Source organism: Macrotis lagotis, chromosome 5 (genome assembly GCF_037893015.1).
Source record: "Macrotis lagotis isolate mMagLag1 chromosome 5, bilby.v1.9.chrom.fasta, whole genome shotgun sequence".
Classification (NCBI taxonomy): Eukaryota; Metazoa; Chordata; class Mammalia; order Peramelemorphia; family Peramelidae; genus Macrotis; species Macrotis lagotis.
The window spans coordinates 157955276-157979168 of NC_133662.1; the positions used below are offsets into that span (position 1 = coordinate 157955276).

General features: G+C 34.7%; 1 protein-coding gene across 4 annotated transcripts in view; it reads left to right on the forward strand.

Annotated features, from left to right (window-relative positions):
* Positions 1-23893, forward strand: part of UTRN (utrophin) — a 435226-nt gene that overhangs the window by 206771 nt on the left and 204562 nt on the right. Inside the window, exons 1-2 of one of the 4 annotated variants that reach the window (XM_074187768.1) lie at positions 20189-20841; positions 21365-21471. The exons of the other annotated variants lie outside the window; for them this stretch is intronic. Coding sequence (XP_074043869.1) covers positions 20811-20841; positions 21365-21471 — 138 coding nt within the window. The 5' untranslated portion in view covers positions 20189-20810. Of the gene's footprint in view, positions 1-20188; positions 20842-21364; positions 21472-23893 lie in introns of those variants that run through there. 4 annotated transcript variants of the gene reach the window in all.

The window sequence follows — 23893 nt, forward strand, 5'->3', positions numbered from 1 at the left end:
GGTTCTGGTGCATGATCTGTTAGGAGGTGATTGTGCTCTCAATGCATCCTCTGAAGCTGGGATGCAACAAGGCATGTATCGATTCTCTGCTGCTTGTGCTCATTTTGGTCTAAAACACCAAGAAAACACAGGTGCACCATCAGCCAGAGCCACACCATTCATATGTGGGACCATCAATTACAGCAAATGCAGAAGTTCTGAGTACTGTGGACAAGTTCAATTACCTTGGCAGTGTCCTTCCAAGGAGGTACAGATTATCACATTTCAAGAGCTCGCTCAGTATTTGGGAGACTCCAAAAGAAAATAGGGAAGGGAAGAGAAGAGGTATTAGACTGACTACAAACTGAAGGTCTACAGCGCTGTTGTGCTGACCTCACTGCTGTATACCTGTGAAACCTGGACAGTCTATCAGCATCATGTCAGGAAATTGAATTACTTCCATTTAAATTGTCTTAGGAAGATTCTGAATATCACCTGGTAGGATAAGACACCAGATGCTAAGGTCCTTTCTTGAGCTAAACTGCCTACATTTATAACAGAGAATGCAACTATGATGGGCTGGACACATTAGAATGTTAAATGTACGCTTACCAAAAAAGAGTATTTTAAGGAGAACTCACACAGGGCAAGTGCTCAGAAGGGGGTCAGAAGAAGCAATACCGAGATACCCTGAAGGGCTCTCTTAAGAACTTTAGAACTGACTGTATAGTTTGGGAGACACTGGCACAGGACCGCCCAGCATGGCATACCCTCATCAGAGATGGAACTGCCCTCTATAAAGAAGGCAGAATTGAAGCACCTCAAAGGAAACATGACATCCTTAAGTTTAGAGTACCCACCCAGATGTTCGCATGTTTTATTTATGTTGACCTGTGGTAGAACATTCTGAACTCCTATTGATTAGACCAATTAGTCACAGTCAGATACAGTGTAATTTGTCTCAAAAATAATAATGTCATTGTGGTCTTCTTTGATAATGAAGAACAAGAACCATTAATAGATAATAAACATAGGTTTTGTTTTCCAAAACTTTTACAAATGATTACTATTTGCTTTAGTATATATCACATATAATGTAATAATAAAATGATATATCACACTATATAAAATTATATTTATAGTATTGTATTTATTGTAATATAATTATATTATAATTGTAATAGTATTGTAATCTATAAATAGAATTATATTTGTTTATTATAATATACAAATTAAAGATAAATCATCATTTGAAGGAGAGACAGCATGAGTCCATGACCATACATACCAGAGAGTAGAAGAGAACAGCAAGAGATTTGCTTTGGCCCATTGGCCCATTGGCATCTTCTGAATGTACCCTCCTTCTGACTCAGCAATTAATCAATAGTCTATCTCTGGTTAGCATACCCAAACTAGATTTAGGCTGTGCAGGCTCTAAATTAAGGAACAGGGCTTTTCTGACTATATCAATCATCTTGACTTTCCCAAAACAGCATTCCTAAGTATCTTCCACATGTGTAGGCACCAGAAAGAAGACAATGTAGATGCTATAAGGTTAGGACTCTACCGGTCAGGCCTCTATTAACATGAAGCCACCTTGACTGGGATCATGTAGCATAAGAAAGCTTGAATGACTTGTGATTAGCAGTTTTTGTTAGGAATTTTCAAATCAATGAAATTATAAATAATCAAAGAATTAAAGCAATAATTTGAACTTAGTTATGAATATGCAAATGCTAGGACTAATCATATGGTTTAACATTTAATTTTGCTTTGGACAGTATTTTAATAATAATTAAAATACTCAAAGTTAACAAAAGCTCTAAATTTTAGTAATTATATGTTATAGTGTGATATCAGTTCATTAGAAAAGTTCTCTCTGTCAATATCAGGAAATAGTAAGAGTGAATTCATATTGACCTACATTTTTCTTTATATACTTTTTTAAGGTTTTTGCAAGGCAAATGGGGTTAAGCAGCTTGCTTAAGGCCACACAGCTAGGTAATTATTAAGTGCCTGAGACCGGATTTGAACCCAGGTACTCTTGACTCCAGGGCTGGTGCTTTACCCACTGCACCACCTAGCTGCCCCTCTTTGCATACTTTTAAATCCTTTCTGTTTCAATGGTTCTCCATGGTTCTCAAAATAAATTTTATTTTGTTCTAATGCAATTATACACTAGCTATATTTTTTAAAAAAATTGTACTTCTTTTAGATTCATAGACCCAGTAAATTTTCAATCCACATCCATAAATTTATATTAAATGCCCTCTATGTACCAACCATTAGGTTAGACCCTGTAAATCCAAACACCAAAAAATGAAAAAATATAACACTAAATCTTTAGGAATTTATAATCTGTTGATTTATTTAGGTTTTTGTTGTTCTCTGGTCAATTAATTACAGTATACTTTGCTTTGAATAAGATATATCTTCATCTTAATGCTTTCTGAAACAACTGAAGGTCCTCTTGCCTCCAGGGCTGCTGTTCTATCTACTGTGCCACCTAGCTGCCCCAGTACTCTGTTAATTGTCAGGTTACTTAATTCTGAACTTTCTTGATCACTCATTGAAGCATTGGTTGCCTTCTCCTTCTCCTAGGTTTTTTTTTTTTTTTTTTGTGGTTGTTGTTGTTGTTATTATAACTTTCTATTGGTTTCCTACCTCTCTGACCTAGGCCCCTTTATATGTCATATTACCTGTGAATGTATCCCATGGTTTTAATGTAGGTCTTCTCTCTATAATTTCTTAGATTGGTGACTTTATGAGCTCCCATGGATTTAACTACTATTGCTATGCAAATGATTACCAGTACTCTTTATCTTAGTTTTTTTCTCTTATGTTCAAACCTGCATTGCCAACTGCCCAATGGACATTTCAATTAGATATCCTGTGGGCATCTTGAATTCCATATTTCACTTTTTTTTTTTCAAATCTTATCAACATGTTATTTTTTCCAATTGCACATAAAGACAATGTTTAACATTCATTTTTTGAAATTTTGAGTTCCAAATCCTCTCTTTCCTGCCCTTCCTGAGACCAAAAAACAATTAGATTCAGGTTCAGTGATACAAAACATAATTACCTATTAGTCATATTATTAGAGGAAAACAGGTAAAAAATACACACAAATAAAGGAAGTTAAAAATATTATGCTTTAAACCTGCATTCAGACTCCATCAGTTTACCTTTCTTCTGGAGGTACATTGCAATTTTCATTATGAATTCTTAAGAATTGTCATGGATCATTGCATTACTGAGAACAGCTAAATCATTTACAATTGATCATCAATCACACAGTATTATATTAATGTGTACAGTGTTCTCCTAGTTCAACTCACTTCATTGTGCATCATTTCGTGTAAGTTTTTCTAGGTTTTTCTGAAATCATCCTGATGGTCATTTTTGGGTAGTAGAATAGTATTCCATCAAAATTCACAAAAATAGTTGCTATAAATATAGGTCATCTTCCCCCACCATCTTTTTTTCTCTTTGGTATACATACCTAGTTTTGGGTAATCTTGGGTTAAAGAACATGCACAATGTGTGTGTTCTTTGAACATTATTCCAAATTGTTCTCCAGAATGGTTTGGTAATTTCCTAACTCTACAATTCCACAACAGTATATTAGTGTCCCATTTTTCCCATGTACTCCCTAACACTTAACATATTTCTTTTCTGTCATATTAGCCAATCTAATAAGTATTATTTCAGAGATTTTAATTTTATCACTAATTAGTTGCGATTTAGAGCATTTTTCATATGATTATAGCTTTGCTTTCTTCCTCTGAAAGCTACTTATTCATATTCTTTGACCATTTAACAACTGAGGAATGACTTATATTCTTATAAATTAGATTCAATTCTGTATATTGAGAATTTTTGTTTTTATCATAGAAATTTTCTGTAAAAGATGACCAATTTTCTGCTGTCCTTCAAATCTTGACAGCACTGGATTTGTGTAAAAACTTTTTAATTTAATGTGATCCCAATTTGCAGGCTACATCCTGTAATGCTATCTCTTTTTTTATCATAAATTCTTCCTAAACCAGAACCCTACATTTTCTATTCAGAACTCATTCTTTGCTCCTAAATCCAGTCACCTTCTGAATTTTCTTTTTTTATATTGAAGGCACCACTGTGCTCTCAGACTACCTAGCTTCCCTACATTGCAATATCTTTGTTTCCTCTTATATTCCTATTCCACACAAATTATTTCTTGTCAAATCTATTTTAACTATATCTTTTATATTTGTTCCTTCTTTTTAGTTACATGACCTATTTCTGATTGTTTTCTCCTCTTGCCTGGACTATTGCTTCTTCAACCAACTTCCTGTCCCAAGTATCTCCTTATGATATTCCATCCCCTGATAATTTTCCTCCCTTACTCAATAAACTCCATTGACTCTTCTAGAGTCAATATAATCTCCTCTGTTTCACTTTTTCAACCCTTTTCTGCCTCCAGTAATTCTTCCCAATATTGTTGTACATTAATTTTTCTTCTTCGTTTTTCCCTCATTGGCTTCTCCTCTCTACCCCACTCCCTTCCTCCCCTCCTCTCATCCCCCCTGAAGAAATGATGGTGTTCTAGTGTTGGATGACCAGTTTTTCAGAAATAACTGTGAGATTTGAAATCAATGGTACAGGAAAGAGAGGAGGAAGGAGGCCCTTGGTCTTCCTTTGGTTTCTTTAGATGGGTGGATGGTATAAACCTCCCAAAGATATAGGTTTGAGGTCAAGGTCAACCTTTCTTCAAAAACAGTAGTTGAGACATTATTAAGGCCATCTTAGCAGTTTCCAAGTCAGCATGAAGAGAAGTGCTCAAAGACCAGTCCAGGAGCTAACTAGTTTCAAGGGCAAGTCTATCCTCACTTCTCTCAGTCATTTGTTTGGTTTTCTTTCTATTTTTTACATACAACACTCTTATCTCCTGTCTCCATAACTCAGTACTGGTTGTCTGTCCCTTGCGTTTGAAATATATTCCTTTCTTATCTCCATTTCTTAGAATTCCTCACTTTCTTCAAATCTCAAGCTGAAATGCCACTTCCCTCAACAAGTTATTTTGGATTTTCCTCCACTCCCCACAGCTGTGTTCTTCCCAATTCCCTTACCTTGCCTAGATAGGAAAAAAAAATGTGTGCAATAAGATTTGGGTTTGCCTTTCTTTATGCAGATGCCCTAGCTTAGATCTTTCAGGCTTAGGCTTAGTGTCCTCATCTGGAAAAAAGGTAATAATTACTTGATGTATCTCACAGGATGGTGGTGACAAAAGCACTTTGTAGACTTCAAAGTGCTAAGGAAAGATGAACTACTATTTTAATACAAAAGAAAAAATGGTAAGACATCACAGAATGTGTCTCAGCATGAATCATTTAAGTCCAGTTCTTCTCTCACTTGTAATCATTTGACTGTAAATTTAAAATGGGTTACTGAATAGTTGATATTCACCCTGATTACCCTGAAACAAGGAAAAGGTATACTTTCTCTTGTAGCATCACACTGTATTTTACTATTCTGCATTTCAGAATATGAGATTTTTCCAAATCTAATAAGAGAAGATTAAAATTGTCTTAAAATTAGTACTCTGTAATCTAAACTAATCTTATTTAAAAAGATAGATTGTGAGGTGAGATGTTTTCTCTTTTCATTTTTCCTCTTTCATTCAATTATCTCAATCATTCCCTCAAGTGTATGATGAATTTTTATTTTACTTGCCTAAATCCAGTAAAGAGCAGGGCATTATTTAATTTCAAATATTTTAGACTGAGCGTATGTTAATTTTCTTTTTCTACCATTTAATTAGAGACTTCTTCCCCCAGTTCAATCAGGAAAGTGTTACTCCCTGCCTCTGAAGCTTTCAAAGTAAATGATCAGAGAGGAAGCCACTTAAGTAAATGGAATAGTAAGTTTGTCTTGGATAAATTTATGCAAGTCAAAAAAAGTTAACGATGTATGGGGAAGGCACAGCAAAAAGACAGGGTAAGATTAACCAAGCCTAATGCCATTCTTTAAAAATTATTTTGGAAACTTAAGACCTTATCTAATTTCTTTTTGCTTTCTATCCCTTTAAATATCTTGAAAGTTTTGACATTACAAAATGTATTTTTATCTTACAAAGGGATGTATCTGTAGAGTTTTCAGTCTCCAACATTTAAATAATTGATTTTCAAAAAAACATTTTTTTCTGTGGCTATCTTCTAATCATAGAATCTTCAGTATAGATGATCCACGTATAAATAACATAAATGTTTTATCTCTATGGTACTCAGGGGTTTGTTTTCCAGTTCCAACTTTGTCAATGAGACATTTCTACCCCTTTATCATTCTTTCTCTCTCTTTCCTATAACACTGCCCATTCTTTTGCTTCAAGAATGTTTCTGGGAAGAGGAGTTAAGGGGAATCTGAAATTCATTTCGGTTTCTCTACTTGAACAGAAAGGATTTGTGTGGTGGCAGGGTGTAGGAGAGGGGAACCAATAACTCATATAATTGAGAGTCTAATCTAATTTAGTAGTTTTAGTCATTTCAATTTGACTTTATGTAGAGTTAGAGGTAACTGGAACATCTTAGAGAGAGCACAAGGGTTTGTTATTGAACCAGCTTTCCTTATAAATTACAAATCATGAGATTTGTAGTGGTTACACTATATTTCTTTCTATTCAAAGGGACCTAACTGGGTAAATGAAAAGTGTTTCCTTAAGGAGGTGGTCTTTCTATTTCTCTTTCCCTCCATAAAACCAATTCAAAATATGAACACAGTAGGTAATATATTCAGTAAGTGAATGACAAGGCTTAAAAATTTATGAACTGGAAACTTTTAGTAAATTTTTTGTTTTTATTTTGTCTTTTCTCTCTGATTATAAACTCCTTGAGGACAAGGACTATCTTTCCCGTCTTTTTATCCATGTCACTTAAAACAGAGAGTACCTGGCACATGGGATAGCCTTAATAGATGTTTATGTATTGATCTTGTTCAATTGATTGAATATTGAGGTGAGTGAAATGTGAAGGAGGGGAAAAAGTTGAAGAGAGGTATAACTTGGGTGACGTGGAATATACTCGTATAGAAATTGGTACCACACAGTAGAGCATTAATCCTTGATTTAGTGGAGGAAAATAGTTTTAATGAAAGACATTTTGATGGAAGGAGACTACAGTTATCTGCTTCCCTTGTGGGGTGTAAAGACCTTTTAAGACTGTCTTAAAATGTGGAATGTGGATTTAAATCATCATACTCTCTACAAATGCTTTTAAAGGTATAGTGTGCACAATCTAACTTTATGATATTTTCCTATGGGTGTGATGGAGCTAGTGATTGTTATGGTGGTAATTATGAACCAGCAGATTTTTCTTAAGTATGTAAAAGAAAATGAATATATATATAACCTTTCTGTGGTCACATGGAGGATTAGAGCTGGTGCTGGCTGAGTTGTAAATAATGCAAGTTGACACAAAATCCTTGTGCTATGGGAATTAGTATTTTTTTTTTACTTTTTTTTTAGTTTCTCTTTTCAACATTTTAGTATTTTCAGAAGATGATGTTAAGTTTTCTTAAAGCTCCAAGATTTTATATTTACAGATATTGAAGTGAAAATGATTTTTTTTGTTGTCACAGAAGAAAAAGTACCTCATTTTCAGTATGTTATGCAATGAAAGAAATGTACATAGGAACATTTAGCAATATCCTAGAGAAAACATTTAAATATATATATTTTTCGAATGCATATGAGAATATGTGTGTATATACCCACATTAAATGCATGAATATGCAATTGGCACCATAGCAATCCTAACACCTCACATTATGACTTCCAGCTCCAGTGAGGACTGTACCCCAACCCCTTCCTGGCCTCCCTTTGTTTGTGGTCTTACCCCATTAAAATATAAGCTTACTTGTATTTGTATGTGCACTTCTTTAGCACACAGTACCTAGCACATTGTAAAACCTTCACAAATGCTCTATCTGTTCTCTGGTACAATTAAAAATGATAATTTAAAAATTAAAAATGATAACCAAATTTTAAATTAGGTTCAGAGAAGTTAGAGGCTCCTTCAAGGTCAATTATATACCTGGAAATAGAGAAGTCAGGAATTACTGCACCATTGATTCCTATAATAAATTAACATAGCCCTTCCATTAATGATTTATTTTTAGATTATACCTTTTGCTTTAAAAAGTGCTTCCTTTATTACAATGGAGAGATGTAGTTAGAAAAGGCTTTCCTGAACTAATATTATTTAGAAAATTAGGGAAAATATTATTTGAATAGGAATTTGTTTATTATGTTTATATCTTTAATAATTTCCCATGACCCCAGATGATTCTCTGATAATTTTGGTTGGAATTGTACATTCCCGTACAAGTGCATTAGGGCTCCAGTACATAACACTGTTTTTAGGCTCTGGGAACTTGGGTTATAATATGAGAGGTTAAAAAAAAAAAGATCATTTAAAAAATTTGATGCACTCTTTCTTGTTGCTTCCCAAACCAGATTAAATTGCCTTTCACTTCAGTTCAGTGCAATTCAGGAAATTTAAGTGTTTCCTATAACAAAGTCATTATGTTAAGTGTTAAGGATTTTTTTTTTTAGTGGAAGAAAAAATAGAAACATCTAGCCCTTGAATAGTTTCTAATCTGTTGGCTAAAGTATCTAATAAATTATCCTGGCACATGGTGAATGCCTAATAAATGCTTCATCAATTGATAATTTTCAGAGGGACAAATGATTAAAATTTTTATTGTTTTTACTCCAAAGGGAAATTATAGAAATCAAAGCCAGCACTTCATTTTTGATTAAAAATTTGACATTTTTTTGAGGTTGTTGAAAAGATGATCTGAGAGGAGATAGTATATTTTAAGCATTGGAGATGACTTGTACAAAGGAACAAGTGTTGGGCATAGAAGACAAAAGACTGGTTGAGGCTAGTAACAACAAACTTTGAAAACTAATTGAAAATTGATGTTTCAAGGCAGTAGAAGATGACTTCTAATTGCCTCTTATGCTATGCTTCTGTTTTTTTTCTGAAGATATATTGATTTTTTTCTTTTGTTCTTTATGAGGCTGGGATAAATAGCGTGAACTTAGTTGTCTATGTTCAACCAGGAAAGGAAATGGGGCAGGTCTTGCAAAAAGCAAGAATGCGAGACAACAACAATGTTGAGTAGCAGACCATACAGTAGCTGATCATAAATGAATAATTAACACATTTTTGAATGATTTCATTCTTTCTTGGCCAATCCTATTGTAGCATTGTTGTTATTGTTGTTCAGTCATTTCAGCTGTATCCATCTCTTCATGAATCCATTTGGGGTTTTCTTTTTAAAGATAGTGGAGTGGTTTTTCTTTCTCTAGTTTATTTCACAGATGAAGAACTGAGGTAAACAGAGTTAAGTGACTTGCTCAGTATCACGTAGAGTCGAGGTCAGAATCACTGATTGCAGTGTTCTATTATTCACTGCTCTGCTTAGATACTATGACATTTTTATTTATATTTTTACTGTTAATGAAAAACAAACTAAACACAAAACCTAACCATTTGGAACTACAGCCAGTTCAGGGGAATTTTATTTGGTATTCCAGTAAGCTGTGTGAAATTAATTATTCAAAAGAAAAGAACTTCCTCTCTAGAGATCTTTGAAGAGTAGAAAAATTTTTCATCTTGGGCAGTGTACTTGTGAAATCAGTTAAAAATGGAAGTATAGAGTACATTTTTCCATAGAATTATTTCTTGATTTTAAATTTCTATACATTTGGTATTTGTATAATCATCAGATAAACAATCCCTTTTCTAGAATTTTCTCTTCAAATATGAAGTAACAGTAAAGATGACAAATTTGATTTACAGGTGGGACCTTCAGGACATGTTCTCAGTGAAACCCAAATGTTTCTTTTTGGGCATATTAATAAATGATTGTTAGGTGATAAATAAATCCTCATTGCTATGGGGGGTTATAGCAGAAGTATAATCCAGAGGTTGTCCCAAGTGTTAAGGCAATTTTAAACTGTTAACTCTATCTTTCCCTCCTACATTCTTAATTCCTACAAGACTCATCACAAACACAATCTTGTGCAACCCGTCTTTCCTTATCACTACAGCTTCTAATGCCTTCCTCTTAAAGATTTCTTCCTATCAAGTTTGTATATATCTTATATGATATACAAAAATAAAAATTTCATACATTTATAGACCTTTAAGTTTGGCAAAATGTTTTTCAAATATGTCCTTTCTCCCCTCACTAAAATATGTAGATCTTGTTCAGTCATTTTGGTCTTCTCTGACCCAGTTTGGGGTTTTCTTGGTAAAGTTAATGTCATTTTCTTCTCCAGCCCATTTTATAGAGGAGGAAACTGAGGCAAATAGGGTTAAAGTGACTTGCCTAAGTACAATTATCTTTTTTTTTTTTTTTTTTAGGTTTTTGCAAGGCAAATGGGGTTAAGTGGCTTGCCCAAGGCCACACAGCTAGGTATATCTTATTTATTTTAAGGATTGGGTGACAGATTTTGAGGTTAAATGACTTCCCCAGGGCCACACAACTCAGAAGTGTCTGGGGAAGGATTTAAACTCAGGTTTCCCAGTCTCCTAGGTCCAGCACTTGCCTTTGTCATACTCTCTCATTAGAATGTAAGCTTCTTGAGGGCCAGGATTTTTTCGAGCTTTCTGGTTATTCCCAACACTTCAACAGAGTGTCTGACACAGAGTTCTTTATAAATTCATATGGATTATTGATTGAGTAAAAGAAATAAATGTATTTTCTTTCTTGAGAGAAAAATATACTTACGGGCAGAATCTTTTATGAGGACTACTAGAAAATTGAAAATTCATATAAACTGAAGCACAGGGTAATTAGATTCATAGTGGTAGTGTCACACTAAATTTTCTGATAATCCAGTTTAGTATATATATATATGCCTCTCCACAGCATGCTACATTGAGTGACATTCTATATGACCTCTATCAGTTTAGCCAAATAGAGAATAAAGCTATATTTTCTTGCAAATGGAGGCAGAGAGGTCTATTTTTTTTTTTTTTTTTTTTAGTTTTTTTTTTTTTTTTGCAAGGCAGATGGGGTTAAGTGGCTTGCCCAAGGCCACACAGCTAGGTAATTATTAAGTATCTGAGACCAGATTTGAATCCAAGTACTCCTGATTCCAAGGCTGGTGCTTTATCCACTATGCCACCTAGCCGCCCCTGAGAGGGCTATTGTTAAGAGAATCATTGACTATTCACCAATAAGAATCATCAACTCTATTTTATTATCTAAAAGAGTTTTCTTGGGTGGAAGCACTGAGAAATCAGTTGATCTGCCCATGGTCACAGACTGGATGTATCAGAAGCACAACTTGAACCTAGTTCTTCCTGTATCCAAGGGAAGTCAATTCATCCCTAATCTCTTATTTACATTGGTAGATCATTTAGTGATTTATGAGTTAGTAATTTGGGTGACAAGAAAATTGACTGCTAAATCTGTAGTCAGAGACAAACTCTCCTCTTCACCTTTCTCCTCCCTTTCCTCCTCCCCAACTCCTTTATTAAAACCTTCAGAAAAGGTGTGAACAGGGTTTTCACCACTCTTGCTTTGACTTTCAGCAAACCTCTTTCATCATTTTTATGAAGTCTTCAGCCCAGCAAGGCAAGGGTGGTAATAATGTAATAAATAAAAGTAGCGCGCAGTTCATTGCTATTTTATTAGATTTTTTTGTTATCATGGATCTTGAATATCCTTGAAAATTTTCATAAAATTCTAACTATAAGAGCCACATTGAGACATTCCTATAGATCACTGTGACCAATAAGTAGCAGCACACTATTTCTCTCAATTGTAAAGGAGTAACTTCTTAATTAGCATTATAATAATCAAAGGTGAAGAGCCAATCTGGTTTTTCAGTAAGACTTGGATTCTAGCCCTGTCTCTTACACAGACTGTCTTCATGATCCTGGGTAAGTTACTTAACTTCTAAATGTCTTGTAAAATCAATCAAGCTATCAAATCATTAAACATTTATTAAGCTCCTACTCTTTGCCAGGAAAACTAATTTGTGCAAATCAGCCAAAACTTAGTATAAATAATTTTCCAAGAATAGGAATCTGCCCAAATTAGTAGATTCCAAGTCTTTCTTTTGTTTTAAATTACTGCAAAGAAAAAATATTCAAATCCTGTTTCCTTCAAGAAGAGAAATTAAATTTTAATGCAGGTGAAAGACTTATTTGCTGTTGGTTTGAAGCTTTTTAAGGAAAACATTAATAATGGCTATGATTATTTTGGCTCTTTCTAATTTGGTCAGCAAAACTTGAAGTGCATGCTAATTTTGATGTAAAAAAATTAATTCTAAGTTTTTAGCCAAAACAAACAGCTGTTAACAAGGGGAACTGGTTTTCAAATCCAGATGTAGTCTGTACATTGTCATTTAAAAATTAATTTAGCAGGGTCTATTTTAGGATGACAGCATTGTAGTGCTAAAGCTAAGATAACTATCTGGGGCAACTTTCTTTCTTTAAATGAGGAAACTGAGAGCCTTGGAGATTGTGACTTGCCTATGGTCATTGAGATATGGGATCTTTTTTGCTTCAAGTTTCTTTGCTTGTACAAAGTGCTGCTACCTGTCTTACTGTTAAGTCCTTTCTCTGTGCCCTTGACTTCCCTGGAGTACATAAGCAAGTGTCATTTCTTGCTACTTCATCAACTTTTTTTTAAAATCTAGATACTTTTTATATTGGGCTTCAATTCAATTCAAGAAACATCAAATTAAGCAATAGAAATTGTATAAGTGATTGGGGATACAAAAATCTTTAAAAACAAAAATGCTCCTGACCTTGAAGGTCATAGTGTATGAATTTTTTCACTAATGTGCCAGGTTTATCCAAAGGGAATAAGAATTTTTTATTAATCAGACTTGATATTATACATCCAAATTAGTATTAGCTTTCAAGAGAGGTACCTTGTTGCACTTATTCCAGTTCAGCTCATAACTTTTTTGAATGATTATTTTGCAATTGTTTTATAGTTCCATCATTTTGAGTACCCTTCAGTCACAATTATTCTTGGTTATTTGGAGAGGATTTGCTCTTTTGTTATTTCAAAACTATTTTGATGCTTGATGAATAAGGTGAAAGGTCAAATGAGCTAATAGCTTTTTATTTCCTGAAAAAAATTCAGGTTTGACAATAAATAAAATAATGAAGTTGATTTTCTCCTGTGGTTCATAAATTGACTGAAAAGTGTTTTTGCAAAGTAATTCTGAAAATGATTAGAACAAAATAGGAAAGTATTCCAGGGTGATTCTTTTTTTTTTTTTGCTAGGCAATGGGGTTAAGTGGCTTGCCCAAGGCCACACAGCTTAGGTAATTATTGTGTCTGAGGTCAGATTTGAACTCAGGTACTCCTGATTCCAGGGCTGGTGCTCTATCCACTGTGCCACCTAGCCGCCCCTAAGGTGATGTTTTTCAAGGAAAACAGTCAGATAACTTTCTGAGAGGTTTAAGATATCTCTTCCATTTATATTTAACTTTAATCTTTCAAAATAGTTTTTTTTCTTTAGGTTATAAATTGTGCTCTGGCTTAGTTTCTAAGTTGAGTGATTAGGCATGGAATCATAGAATCAGGAAATCTGGATTCAAATTTGGGCAAGTCTCATGCAGCTTCTTTTGATTTTAGTTTCCTCATCTATAAAACAAAGGAAATGGAGCATATTGCTTTATGTTTAACTCTAATAATTTGGCCAATTAATGTTTTTCCATCTTTCACTGTTTTCCCATCTGTGGGATTTGTGCTTCAGAAAAAAAAATATTCCTAATCACAGTCCATTCTGTTACTGAGAATTTACTTTTGTTTCAGGTGTAATTGAGTATTTTGTAACAATTGTTTGGGTTTTTTTTTTTTTTTTTTTTTTGCAAGGCAATGGGGTTAAAGTGGCTTGCCCAAGGCCACACTGCTAGGTAATTATTAAGTGTCTGAGGTCGTATTTGAACTCAAGTACTCCTGACTCCAGGGCCGGGTGCTCTATCCACTGCACTACGTAGCTGCCCGATGTGTTTCACATAACTGTTTCTGATATTCCAGTCATACAATTAAGTATATTAGTATATAAGTAGTTCTGGTGCCTTAGAGGAGTAAATGTGAGTATAGATTCTTTTTACAATGATCTCTCCCTCTCAGAGTTTTGGAAATTTTAGTCTCAGTTGGAAATCTTTCACTTAAGGAATATTTCTCGTTAACCTACTTTAAGAACAAACAACTCACGACCTTTGGATAATAAAAGTTAAAAATAACTCTTTTATTGTAGCATTTGATCACTAAGATGTGTGAAAATTTTGATTGTAATGCTTTTTATCTATTCAACATTACAGAAATGTTAGAGATATTTGCATTTCCCTTGCCCTTGCCCTTGCCCCCTGCATTGGGTGGGGACATTTTGGCTTCAAACATTTTAAGAGGCCTGCGAATTTATCAAATGACTATCTCTCTCTTAAAGATAACTTTCTCTTTAAGCTTGAAGTTGTTGGAAAAGATCATTATGAACATAAATGTGCAGGGACTATATATATATATATATATATATATATATATATATATATATATATGTAAACCTCTACATCTGTGTCTTCAACAACAAACACACTACTTAAGGCTTTTGAGGACAAGTTAATGGGTTTCTACCAGCAGGAATTTTAACCATAAACAGCTTTGCTGCTTCTAATGTTTACCTGGGGGACCTGGAATGTTGATACATCTATATATCGACTTTTCCCAACATGGACTGCCTTTTCCATATAAAACAAAGTCCATTCAGCCAGAAGAGTGTTCCAAGAAGAATAGGCAGAAATTCAGAAGTGCAAATAAATTGAGAATATATAGTTCAGTGTTCAGGCTGTTGGATAACTCTACAGACTATCACATTTTAGCTGATTTCATTGTGTTAAACTCGAACTTCCCCTAGGGTGACCTAAAGACCCAGTTCTCAGTTTCAAATTCAGATTTTAGTTAGTGTTTATTAAATCGTAGTTCAATTTTGACTAAAGTGCAATGAACTTTAATAACAGCAACTTAGAGTTATGTAATTCTTTTGGTTTTATAAAGCACTTTGCTCCCAATTCTGTCAGGTTGGTATAGGGCAAGCATTATTTTTCTTGTTGTAGAAATGAAAAAACTGAGATTGAGATAGAAATGACCTATCCCAACCAGCAAGGTTTGGACTTGAGAGAATATAATGAAAATTTGGAAATAATTGTGGGCTATGTTATTGACCCTGTAACAAAAAGAACTGTAACTCCATATTGTAGATAAGATATAGTGATTTGCTGATGGTTATCTAGTTAGTGTCAGAGCACCAGTATTTCTACCATGACCTGAAGACCTGAATTCCAAGCCCCTATGTGATCTACTACCATATGCAAATACTTCAACTCCATTCTGCTTTAATATGTGATTTATAAACTAATTCCCTCATGGAAACTGTTTGTACTTTTTACTTCTGTACATGAAGGAATACTAGGTTTTACTCAATGCTGTATTTTTATTGATGTGATAAACATAATATTTCAATATACTTTTACTTATCTGAAGACTGGGCAACACAAAAACATGAATTCATTTTTAAAAATCTAATATATCTCTGTTCAGTATTGCGTGGTTTTGTTGCATTTTTCAACAGCTTGAGCCTTGAGTAGACATCTGGAATTCTGACACATTGACTGCCTGGGATTTTTTTTTTTACTTTTGATGCATATTTTTACAGAAGGATTTGGTTTTGAAACATTAAATTGTCTTGGCATTTTCTCTAGTCACCTAATAAAGGACTCTGAATTCTTAAATATTTTAAGGGTTGATGAGTTCTGACCTTTGCCCTAGTTGGACAACTGAAGCATATTAGCTGTTTTATTGGGTTTGGTGAATGGAAAGGATGTTCTATGTGTCTTTCTCCTTCCTTCCTTCCTTCCTTCCTTCCTTCCTTCCTTCCTTCCTTCCTTCCTTCCTTCCTTCCTTCCTTCCTTCCTCCCTTCCTTCCTTCCCCTTCTTTTTTTTCTCTCTTTTTTAATTGAATTTTTCTGGCTCTATTCTTTGTAAAACTTGGAAAACAATAAAAATATTGATCCTGCTTCTTATAAATCATGATTTCTTTCCCCCCCATTTCTACTGCCATCATCAAAATTATTTAAAGTGTTATTATTAAAGGTAGAAGAATTAAAATTAATTCGTTGTGTTTTCAAGTATGTGGCCTGGATTTCCTGTGATAAAAGGCCATTCTCCCCACCCCCCATGCTCCCCACCAGGAGGCTAAAGCCTCCATATTTTTGTTGCAGTTTTTTCCTCCTTTGGGGCTGTATATTACTTTAAACAACTACCAGCTGACAGACTTGGCTGCGGGCTAATGTTAGTTGGAAAGCTGTAACGTAGCCAGTGAAGAGAAAGGCCCCTTAATGGAACTATGATGTTATAGTTAATAAACAATGAATTGAAATTTCATTTAATGATTAGGACCTATTTGGGTCTATGTTATTTTTGAATTTCAAGCCTTGAGTTAGAAAGTACTGATATTGTATGTGTTTCCTTTTTAACTTAAGGGGCACCACAGCTCCAAGTCACAAAATTAGAGGGACTTTGCAACAAGTGAATTTCCCTACCCTTGCCTGGAGCTATACATCTTGACTGAAACCATGATGTACCGATTTGCTGTAACAACCTATTGACCTCTCCATATGCTTTACTTTAGAGTCTCTCAAGAGTCTCTGTTCTGCCCCTTCCTCTCCCTCTCCCCCCCAACTTTTTTTTTTTTTTTGTTCTTTGTTTTAAACCATTTAAATAGGAACTTACTGGCCCCTGCATGGAGTCAAAGGTTGTTTGTTTTTTTTTTTTTCTTTAATTCTCCCCCACCCCACAATGAAATTGATGGTTTATGAGTCAGATTGGGTGAGTAGGTTTTATTAATTATTTGAAGCAAAAAAAAAAAATTAACCACTTCACAGGATCTACTCATTTTGGTTAAACCTCTTAGTCTTATTATGAGCATAAAAGAATACAATAGTTTTAAAGTGCTTTGTAAACCTTAAAGCACTTCATAAAGTCTAGGTATTAAAAATTATTTATAATATTGAATAAACCAAAGATATCTGCATTGCACAGGAGAATTTATTTAATTTCTACATGGATTCTGCTATGAATTATATAAAATATTTTAAAAACTGAAGATAGTTGGTTTTGAATAGAATTGATATTGAAAAATCCTAACCAAAAGCCTTTGGCCCTTAGACTCTTTGTGGCTATAGAATATGGTTTTAATTAAGTAATATGGGCCTTATTGATCCTACTGGTTTGTTTTCATGTGCCTCTGTGTAGTTGTCTGACCTAGAGTTATTCATGGTAGATGTATGCTTTAAGTATAATAAATCGACATTTTTGAGGTTATGAATTGTTCAATTCTTTCATTTCTGTCAGGTGTTTCTGGGTCACATTTTGCCATGTTTAGTATATTGGTCAGTATTTTATTTAGAACACACCAATCACATTATCTTCTCACATTCTAAATCCACTAATGAATGTTAAGTTCTGATGCCTTAAATTATGCTGACATGTAATTCATACAATTAAATGAAATCCACACAATGCATTACACATGAGTAGTGCATTAAATGATTTAGTTTTTCGCCTACTGTGCTGGGAATTCATTAGTAAGGTTTTTTTTTGGGGGGGGGTTGAGGAAATGATTGAAAGCAGGATCCTTGCTAGAACAGCAAGGATGGTTTTCAGTTCGATTCATCCTTGGAAGATTAGCTTAGAGGTATTTGCATGAAAGTTTTAACTGGAAGAATGTGAACTGTTTTCAATTTTGGCATTTAATTCTTTAAGGCTTTCAATGATGTTTTAACCTCTTAAAATAAATTTCTTTTTTGTTTTAAAATTTTTTTCCTTTGAAATACCACAGTTCAGAGTAAGTACTCTTAAGAAGGGAAATAATAGAAAATTCTATAATATTATATGCTGAGTCCTATAAAGTTTGGTGTAGAATTCACCATTTGTCTGTCTCACACCTAATGTATCATTCCTTTTTACAAAAAATGCTTTACTTGTAGAAGATATATATATATATATATATATATATATATATATGTGTGTGTGTGTGTGTGTGTGTGTATAATATTTAATTATTTAAATTCCATGAAGTAAATGATCTAGTGATGTGAAGAAAAGTCTTTTAAAAATTATGCTAAGAGGCACCTTTGCATATTCCTCCCTTTACCCCTCATTCTATTCTTAGAAATTTGAATTGAAGTGGAACATTATTATTAAAGGTAGTTTGATTGTTTATACCATAATCTTCTGAATGGTTCTGCTTTCTCCTCAAAATGATATAATACCATTTAGAATTGCCAGCTATTATGATTTCTAGTAATTTTGTGAATTTCATATATTATTTGGGGAGATGAATTAAACTTGAATCAACTTAAGAGGTCATCTCAGCCAAGATCTCTTCTCAACCATTTTTGGGTCATGGACCCTTTTTAAGTGAATAACATAAATTACATATTATGACAAAGGAGGAAAAAAAATAGAAAAGAATGGAAGTAACATGTAGTTTTAAAATTTTCTTATCCAGGCTCAAAAACTCCCTGTTGTTGTCCAGCCCCATCATTTCAAATGAGGCAAACCAGGTCCAAAGTTTTGAAGTACAAATTAAACTCCCAAAGGGCAGAAGGGACCATACTCTGATGAGGCTCAGTCCTTAACACAAATTCCTGGCACAAATGGAAGTGACTGAACAACATCACTGAAGTAGAAAGTGAAGACAAGATATGAACCCAAATTCTAATTCCAAACACATTGTTCTCTTCACAACAGCACGCTGCCTTTCTTGTCTTTGTACACACAATGGGGCTTGAAACTATAGATCATGGGATCTGTGCCCTTGCTCCCAGCTGTATTGGTGTAGGTGATCCTCTTTAATGAGGTCAGAGTGAGTTTTTTTTAGATATGGTTGTTTATTTATACATTATCATTCTCCTTTTTTGCACAGTTCATCTCAGTTCTTTCTAAGCAAGCAGGTTAAAATTCCTTAATCTTTCTTGTTCAACAACATTTTATTTAATTGAACCTTTTGATAATTGTGTAGAGCCTAGCAGGTAAGCACATGTCATTGATCAGACTTTAATCCAACTCTGTGGGTGGTAGGTAGTTGGAAGTTTGCCCATATGGATGTCTTCCCCTCTATGTCCCCAACACCCTTTGTGTGTGTATATTTGAAGGGAATGTTTATTTACTGCTGTTCAAAGATCAGACTGTGAGTCTTTAAGGAATTAGGTACAGAATTGAAAGCAGCAAAAAGTTTCATCTATTATGAACCCATTTCATTCATGAGCCCACTCATTGCTGTTGGTAGATTTTGTGACAGTTGGAATTGCCCTCTAACTTCTGAACCAATTTTATATGAATTTTTGGGTTGTCAGTAGATGATAATAACTTCATTTTCCCCTCTTGTTTCTATATCAGGGGTCTTTTCTTGCCCATTTAACCCTTCTGGATAGTTTCATGAAGTACGTGGTCTCCTTTGAATGTTTAACTTCTATTGCATATTACTGCATTGCAAATAGCATTGTGTTTTATACCTCCTTCCTAGGTTATACTTATACTTACTAAGTAATTAGTTTTTTTTATTAAGATTGCATATGTCTTAATTTTTGTGTTTGAGGAGTTGAATATTTTATTTCTTGGGAGATAAATTTCTTAATTTCAGATTTTTCCTCCTGGTCATGAAACTAAACATGAATGTAGTTATGCAACTTATGAGAAAGATAGTTCATTTGATTCTTGTGATTTTGTCACCTCAAAAGCATTATAAATGTTGAATAAAATTCCATAGGCTGCTGAAGAAGAAAACTAAACTCCATGATATTTCTGTCAAATGAATACAAAAGCATTTTTGATGTGGGTACTTGTAAATAATAATAATAATAATAATAATAATAATAATAATTAGAAGTGAAGTTTGAGAAAATTGACATTTAAGAATTTTAGGGAAAATATTTTCTAAAAAATAGAGGAAGAATTCTTAGAATTTATGTAAGAGACAGCTCAGAAAAATAATGATGTAAGACTAATTTTTTTTTTGCATTAGATTTCCTACTATACATAAAGAAAATTTCCAAATGATATCTTGGTTCCACCCATAGTAATAAGATGATATTATATGATAATATATTTATAACTATTTAGTTCAATTATTTTTTTAAACAATAAAATTAAGTGAAAAAAATGTGATCTAATGAATTCTTCCCTCATCCCCCAGCTCACTCACACACCTTTTTCTGTTATTGTTTGCCTTTATTTTAGTGATGGGGGAATGGATTATTTATTGTATAGTCTCAAAACCATCTATGATTGGAACAAGAATTTCTATTTTTCTTTTTTAAAGATACTAAAATGTATAGCAGGGGAGGCCTCCAGGAAGTGGGAGTATGCCGAACTTCAGAGCAGTGTTAGGGCTGGTGGAAGGGAGGATGCTGATTAAAATAATAAACAACTGCTGGAAAGAGAAGTAGATTACCACACTGCTGTCAGATCAGGGGAGAGAACTGCTGCAGGCGGAGAGGGCCTCTCCCACCCTCTGGCTTGCAGAGGTGACCAAATGATTTTTGACTGGGGCTTGAAGCTTTCTCCGAACAGATGAAACAACTTTTAATGGGCCGTAGTTCGGGTATACTCCAGCATCCCAAGCTAGGCAGACTCAGGGAAATGGACTGAAACTGGCTTGGAGGTTGCCATAGCAACCCGGGCTGCTGGTGCCTGGGAGAGTGTGAGCGAGAAGGGGTGGCCTCTTGTCCAGAGTTTTGGTGTTTCTTCAGATGAGTACACGCTGCTGTTCTAACTCAACAAGTAATACTCTTTCAAAACTGGCTCCTTAGCCAGGAACTGTGGATTTTTTCTTCTTTTCTTCTTCCCTTTTACTTTTACTTTTTTTTTCTAGTTGGGTGGAAAATAGTCTGAATGGAGGAAGCTTGTAATACGTGTCCCCCCCCACCCCCCTCTCTTGAAAGTTTCCAGGATATAGCTTCTTTTGCTGTGTGTAATTGAGACCAAACTTTTAAGCTTGGGGCCCAGGAGAAACAGTTGGGGCCTGCAGGTCATTAGTGAGGTGAGCAGAAGGGAATCCTGGGCTTCCTAGAGAAAAAGGAGAATATGCCAGACTCGAGGAATGTATTTAACAGAAACCTTAGAACAGGGTCTACCCATTGTGAGCTCCTCTAGTCCATGAAAACAAGGGCATCCAGTAGGGTCAGTAAAATGTCTCGGTCCAGGCTGCAACTGAGGGACTCTAGCCCAAGGGAGATGCTTGTTCAGGATTTTACAAAGGGCTTAGAAGTATAGCCAGAACAGATACACTTCTTAAAACTTTTAGGCTGTTGGCTACTGGAAGTTTACCAGAAAGATGTAGGCTTCAAGGGATACTGGACGATGATTGGTCTGAACTTCGGCTTACGGGAGCTGCTAACAAAATTTGAAAAGGTATGGAGAAAGTAGATTTCATAAATGCACTATTCTCCCTTCTTTCTCCTCTCCCTCCCTTCTTACTAAACTTTTCAGGTTGTATTCATTTTTTTTTATGACCTAATTGTTATTCTTGCATGATTTGCAAAAATTGATTTACCTTTTCTTTTTAATTCTACACTTTATTTGATCTTTGAAGATTTAAAAACAAATTAGCAAAAGGTCACCTTCCTGTGATAAGGGCTCTTTGTTATCACTGTCACTTTTAAGCTTTCACACAGTAAGGGCTATTTTCTTGTACATCTGGTTGCTAATTTAGCTGAAAGTTATTTGGGGAAAAATGTTGTGATATTTCAGGCAATAGGATGACTTCATCAGGTGGGGACACTGTTTCTCTTCCCCCCCCCCCCATTTCAGTTCTTTACAACTTCAGTTAGAGATGCCCTTCTCGGGAACCCTTCTGATGATAATTTGAAGAGGTAGGATGCTTGGCCTCCCTGTCATTATGCAAATCTGCTGCAAACTATTTCAGTTTTATTGAGTATCTTTGCTTTAGGCTTAGAGTACTTGCTTCTACTGCTGGGCTTTTAAATTTGGTTTATTAATTTTGCATTTAGTTCTTTTTTCCACAGGAAGACTCTTGGCACTCCTTTAGACTGAGGCAGGGCTGCTGCCAAACACTACCTAATTTTTATAATGCTTGAAAAAAATTACTGAGCATCTCTAGACCTCCTAAGGTGAGGGAGGAGGGGAGGGACTCCTAGTCTTCTCTCAACTATGCTAATTGCTGTGTAGAAGTTTCTGTTATTTAAAATGTGACCCTTGCTTTTGGACTTGGAGTCGGTGTTTATCATTATGGAAACTTATATACTCATAAGAATAGACTCAAAAAATAATGCACTAATTACTGACTACAAGTGCCAGAGGAAAAAAAAGATGTAAACATTCCTCACTCCAAAAATCTGAAGGCTTTACCAAACTAATTGGACCTCTGATTAATACATAGAATAGAAGAACATTGTGGAAAATGTGGGTAGGGAAAGAAACCATAGGTACCATGCCTCCTATATATTCTCCTCTCTAAATATTGTACAGTAGAAGGGAATGTGTTTGAAATAGTCTGTGGTCTTTGACCTTTCTTTAATATGTTGTTAGGCACTGAAATTGCAGAGAGTGAAGGATGGGTCTGGTACAACATGTTCACCATATAGAGAAAGGGGGAAGGGGATGTGATGTTGGGGGAGGGCAAATGCCTTCTTCATGGCAGCTGGTAACAGCAGGTGACAAACTATGACCACAAAGGGGTTTGTTAGCTTGTCTGTGTGCCTTTTTTCTGCCCTAATAGGTGTTCTTGGATGTGTTTCATGAATAATTCATTATACTACTCCCCCAGAGAGTCAGTATTGGTGGGCCATAGCTGGACTTTTGTGCTGTAATTGCTGCTATTAGTCTTAAGAGCCTAGGTCAGATACCAGAGGTTTGTAAGCTTTACCCTTTTCACTCTCTTGGTCTTCAGGCCATGAATCCACAGTTTAGAAGAGAAATTAGTATGTGTTTTCTTTGTAACTCACAGGACCCTTGCACTTTTCATTTCATTTCTTTTCCTTTTAAATACAATCATAAAAGAAAAAATCTTCTGTCACCTCTTCAAAGTATTTGAAAAAAATTTAGGCACAAAGAGCTGCTTCATTTTTGAGCCTGAAGTTTACTTATATCTTTTGTTCTCTTGTATCAGGCCCCTTTATAGAATGTAGGTGGATATTAAAACCACCTTTGCTGACTTCTACTCATAAATGGCAATTATAGTTACCCCTAAACTAATTCTTTTTTCTTTTTGGTTAAATCATCCATTTAAAAAAACTGCCTACTTCATGCTTTATTGATTCACTGCCACAAAGACTGATGTTATAGAAAGGGTTTCTGCCTTAGGAATATTGCCCCTCTCCCACCTCACAAATAGAAGCACCTCCCCCAGCCCTAACTCCGGAAACACTAATGCCATTTGGAAGAAAAGGCTATGGTTTTAATGCAGAAGCCAGATGGTAACCCCAGAAGCTGAATGACAGCGTTTGCATATGCAAAAATAGAATCACATTACAGTGAAGCGGGTTAGTCTATGTTGTCTTTTTTTTTATCAAGTTTCGATGATCTAGCTGTTAGAAAGTTAATTCTTAGCTTATTTAATTTTCATACCTGCTTTTAAATCAAACCACAAAAAAAAAATAACCAGTTGAAGTGAAGAGTACAGTAGAGTATTGGAGTTGTAGTCAGAAAGATATGAGTTCAAATTCTGAATAAGGTACCTGGGCAAGGCATCTCATCTTCTCTCACTGTTTTCCCAGCTATAAAATTTGATTAATAACAACCCATTACAAAAGGCATTGTGAGGATCAAATGTGATAAAATATGGAGAGGAATTTGCCTGCTCTTAAGTTATAAT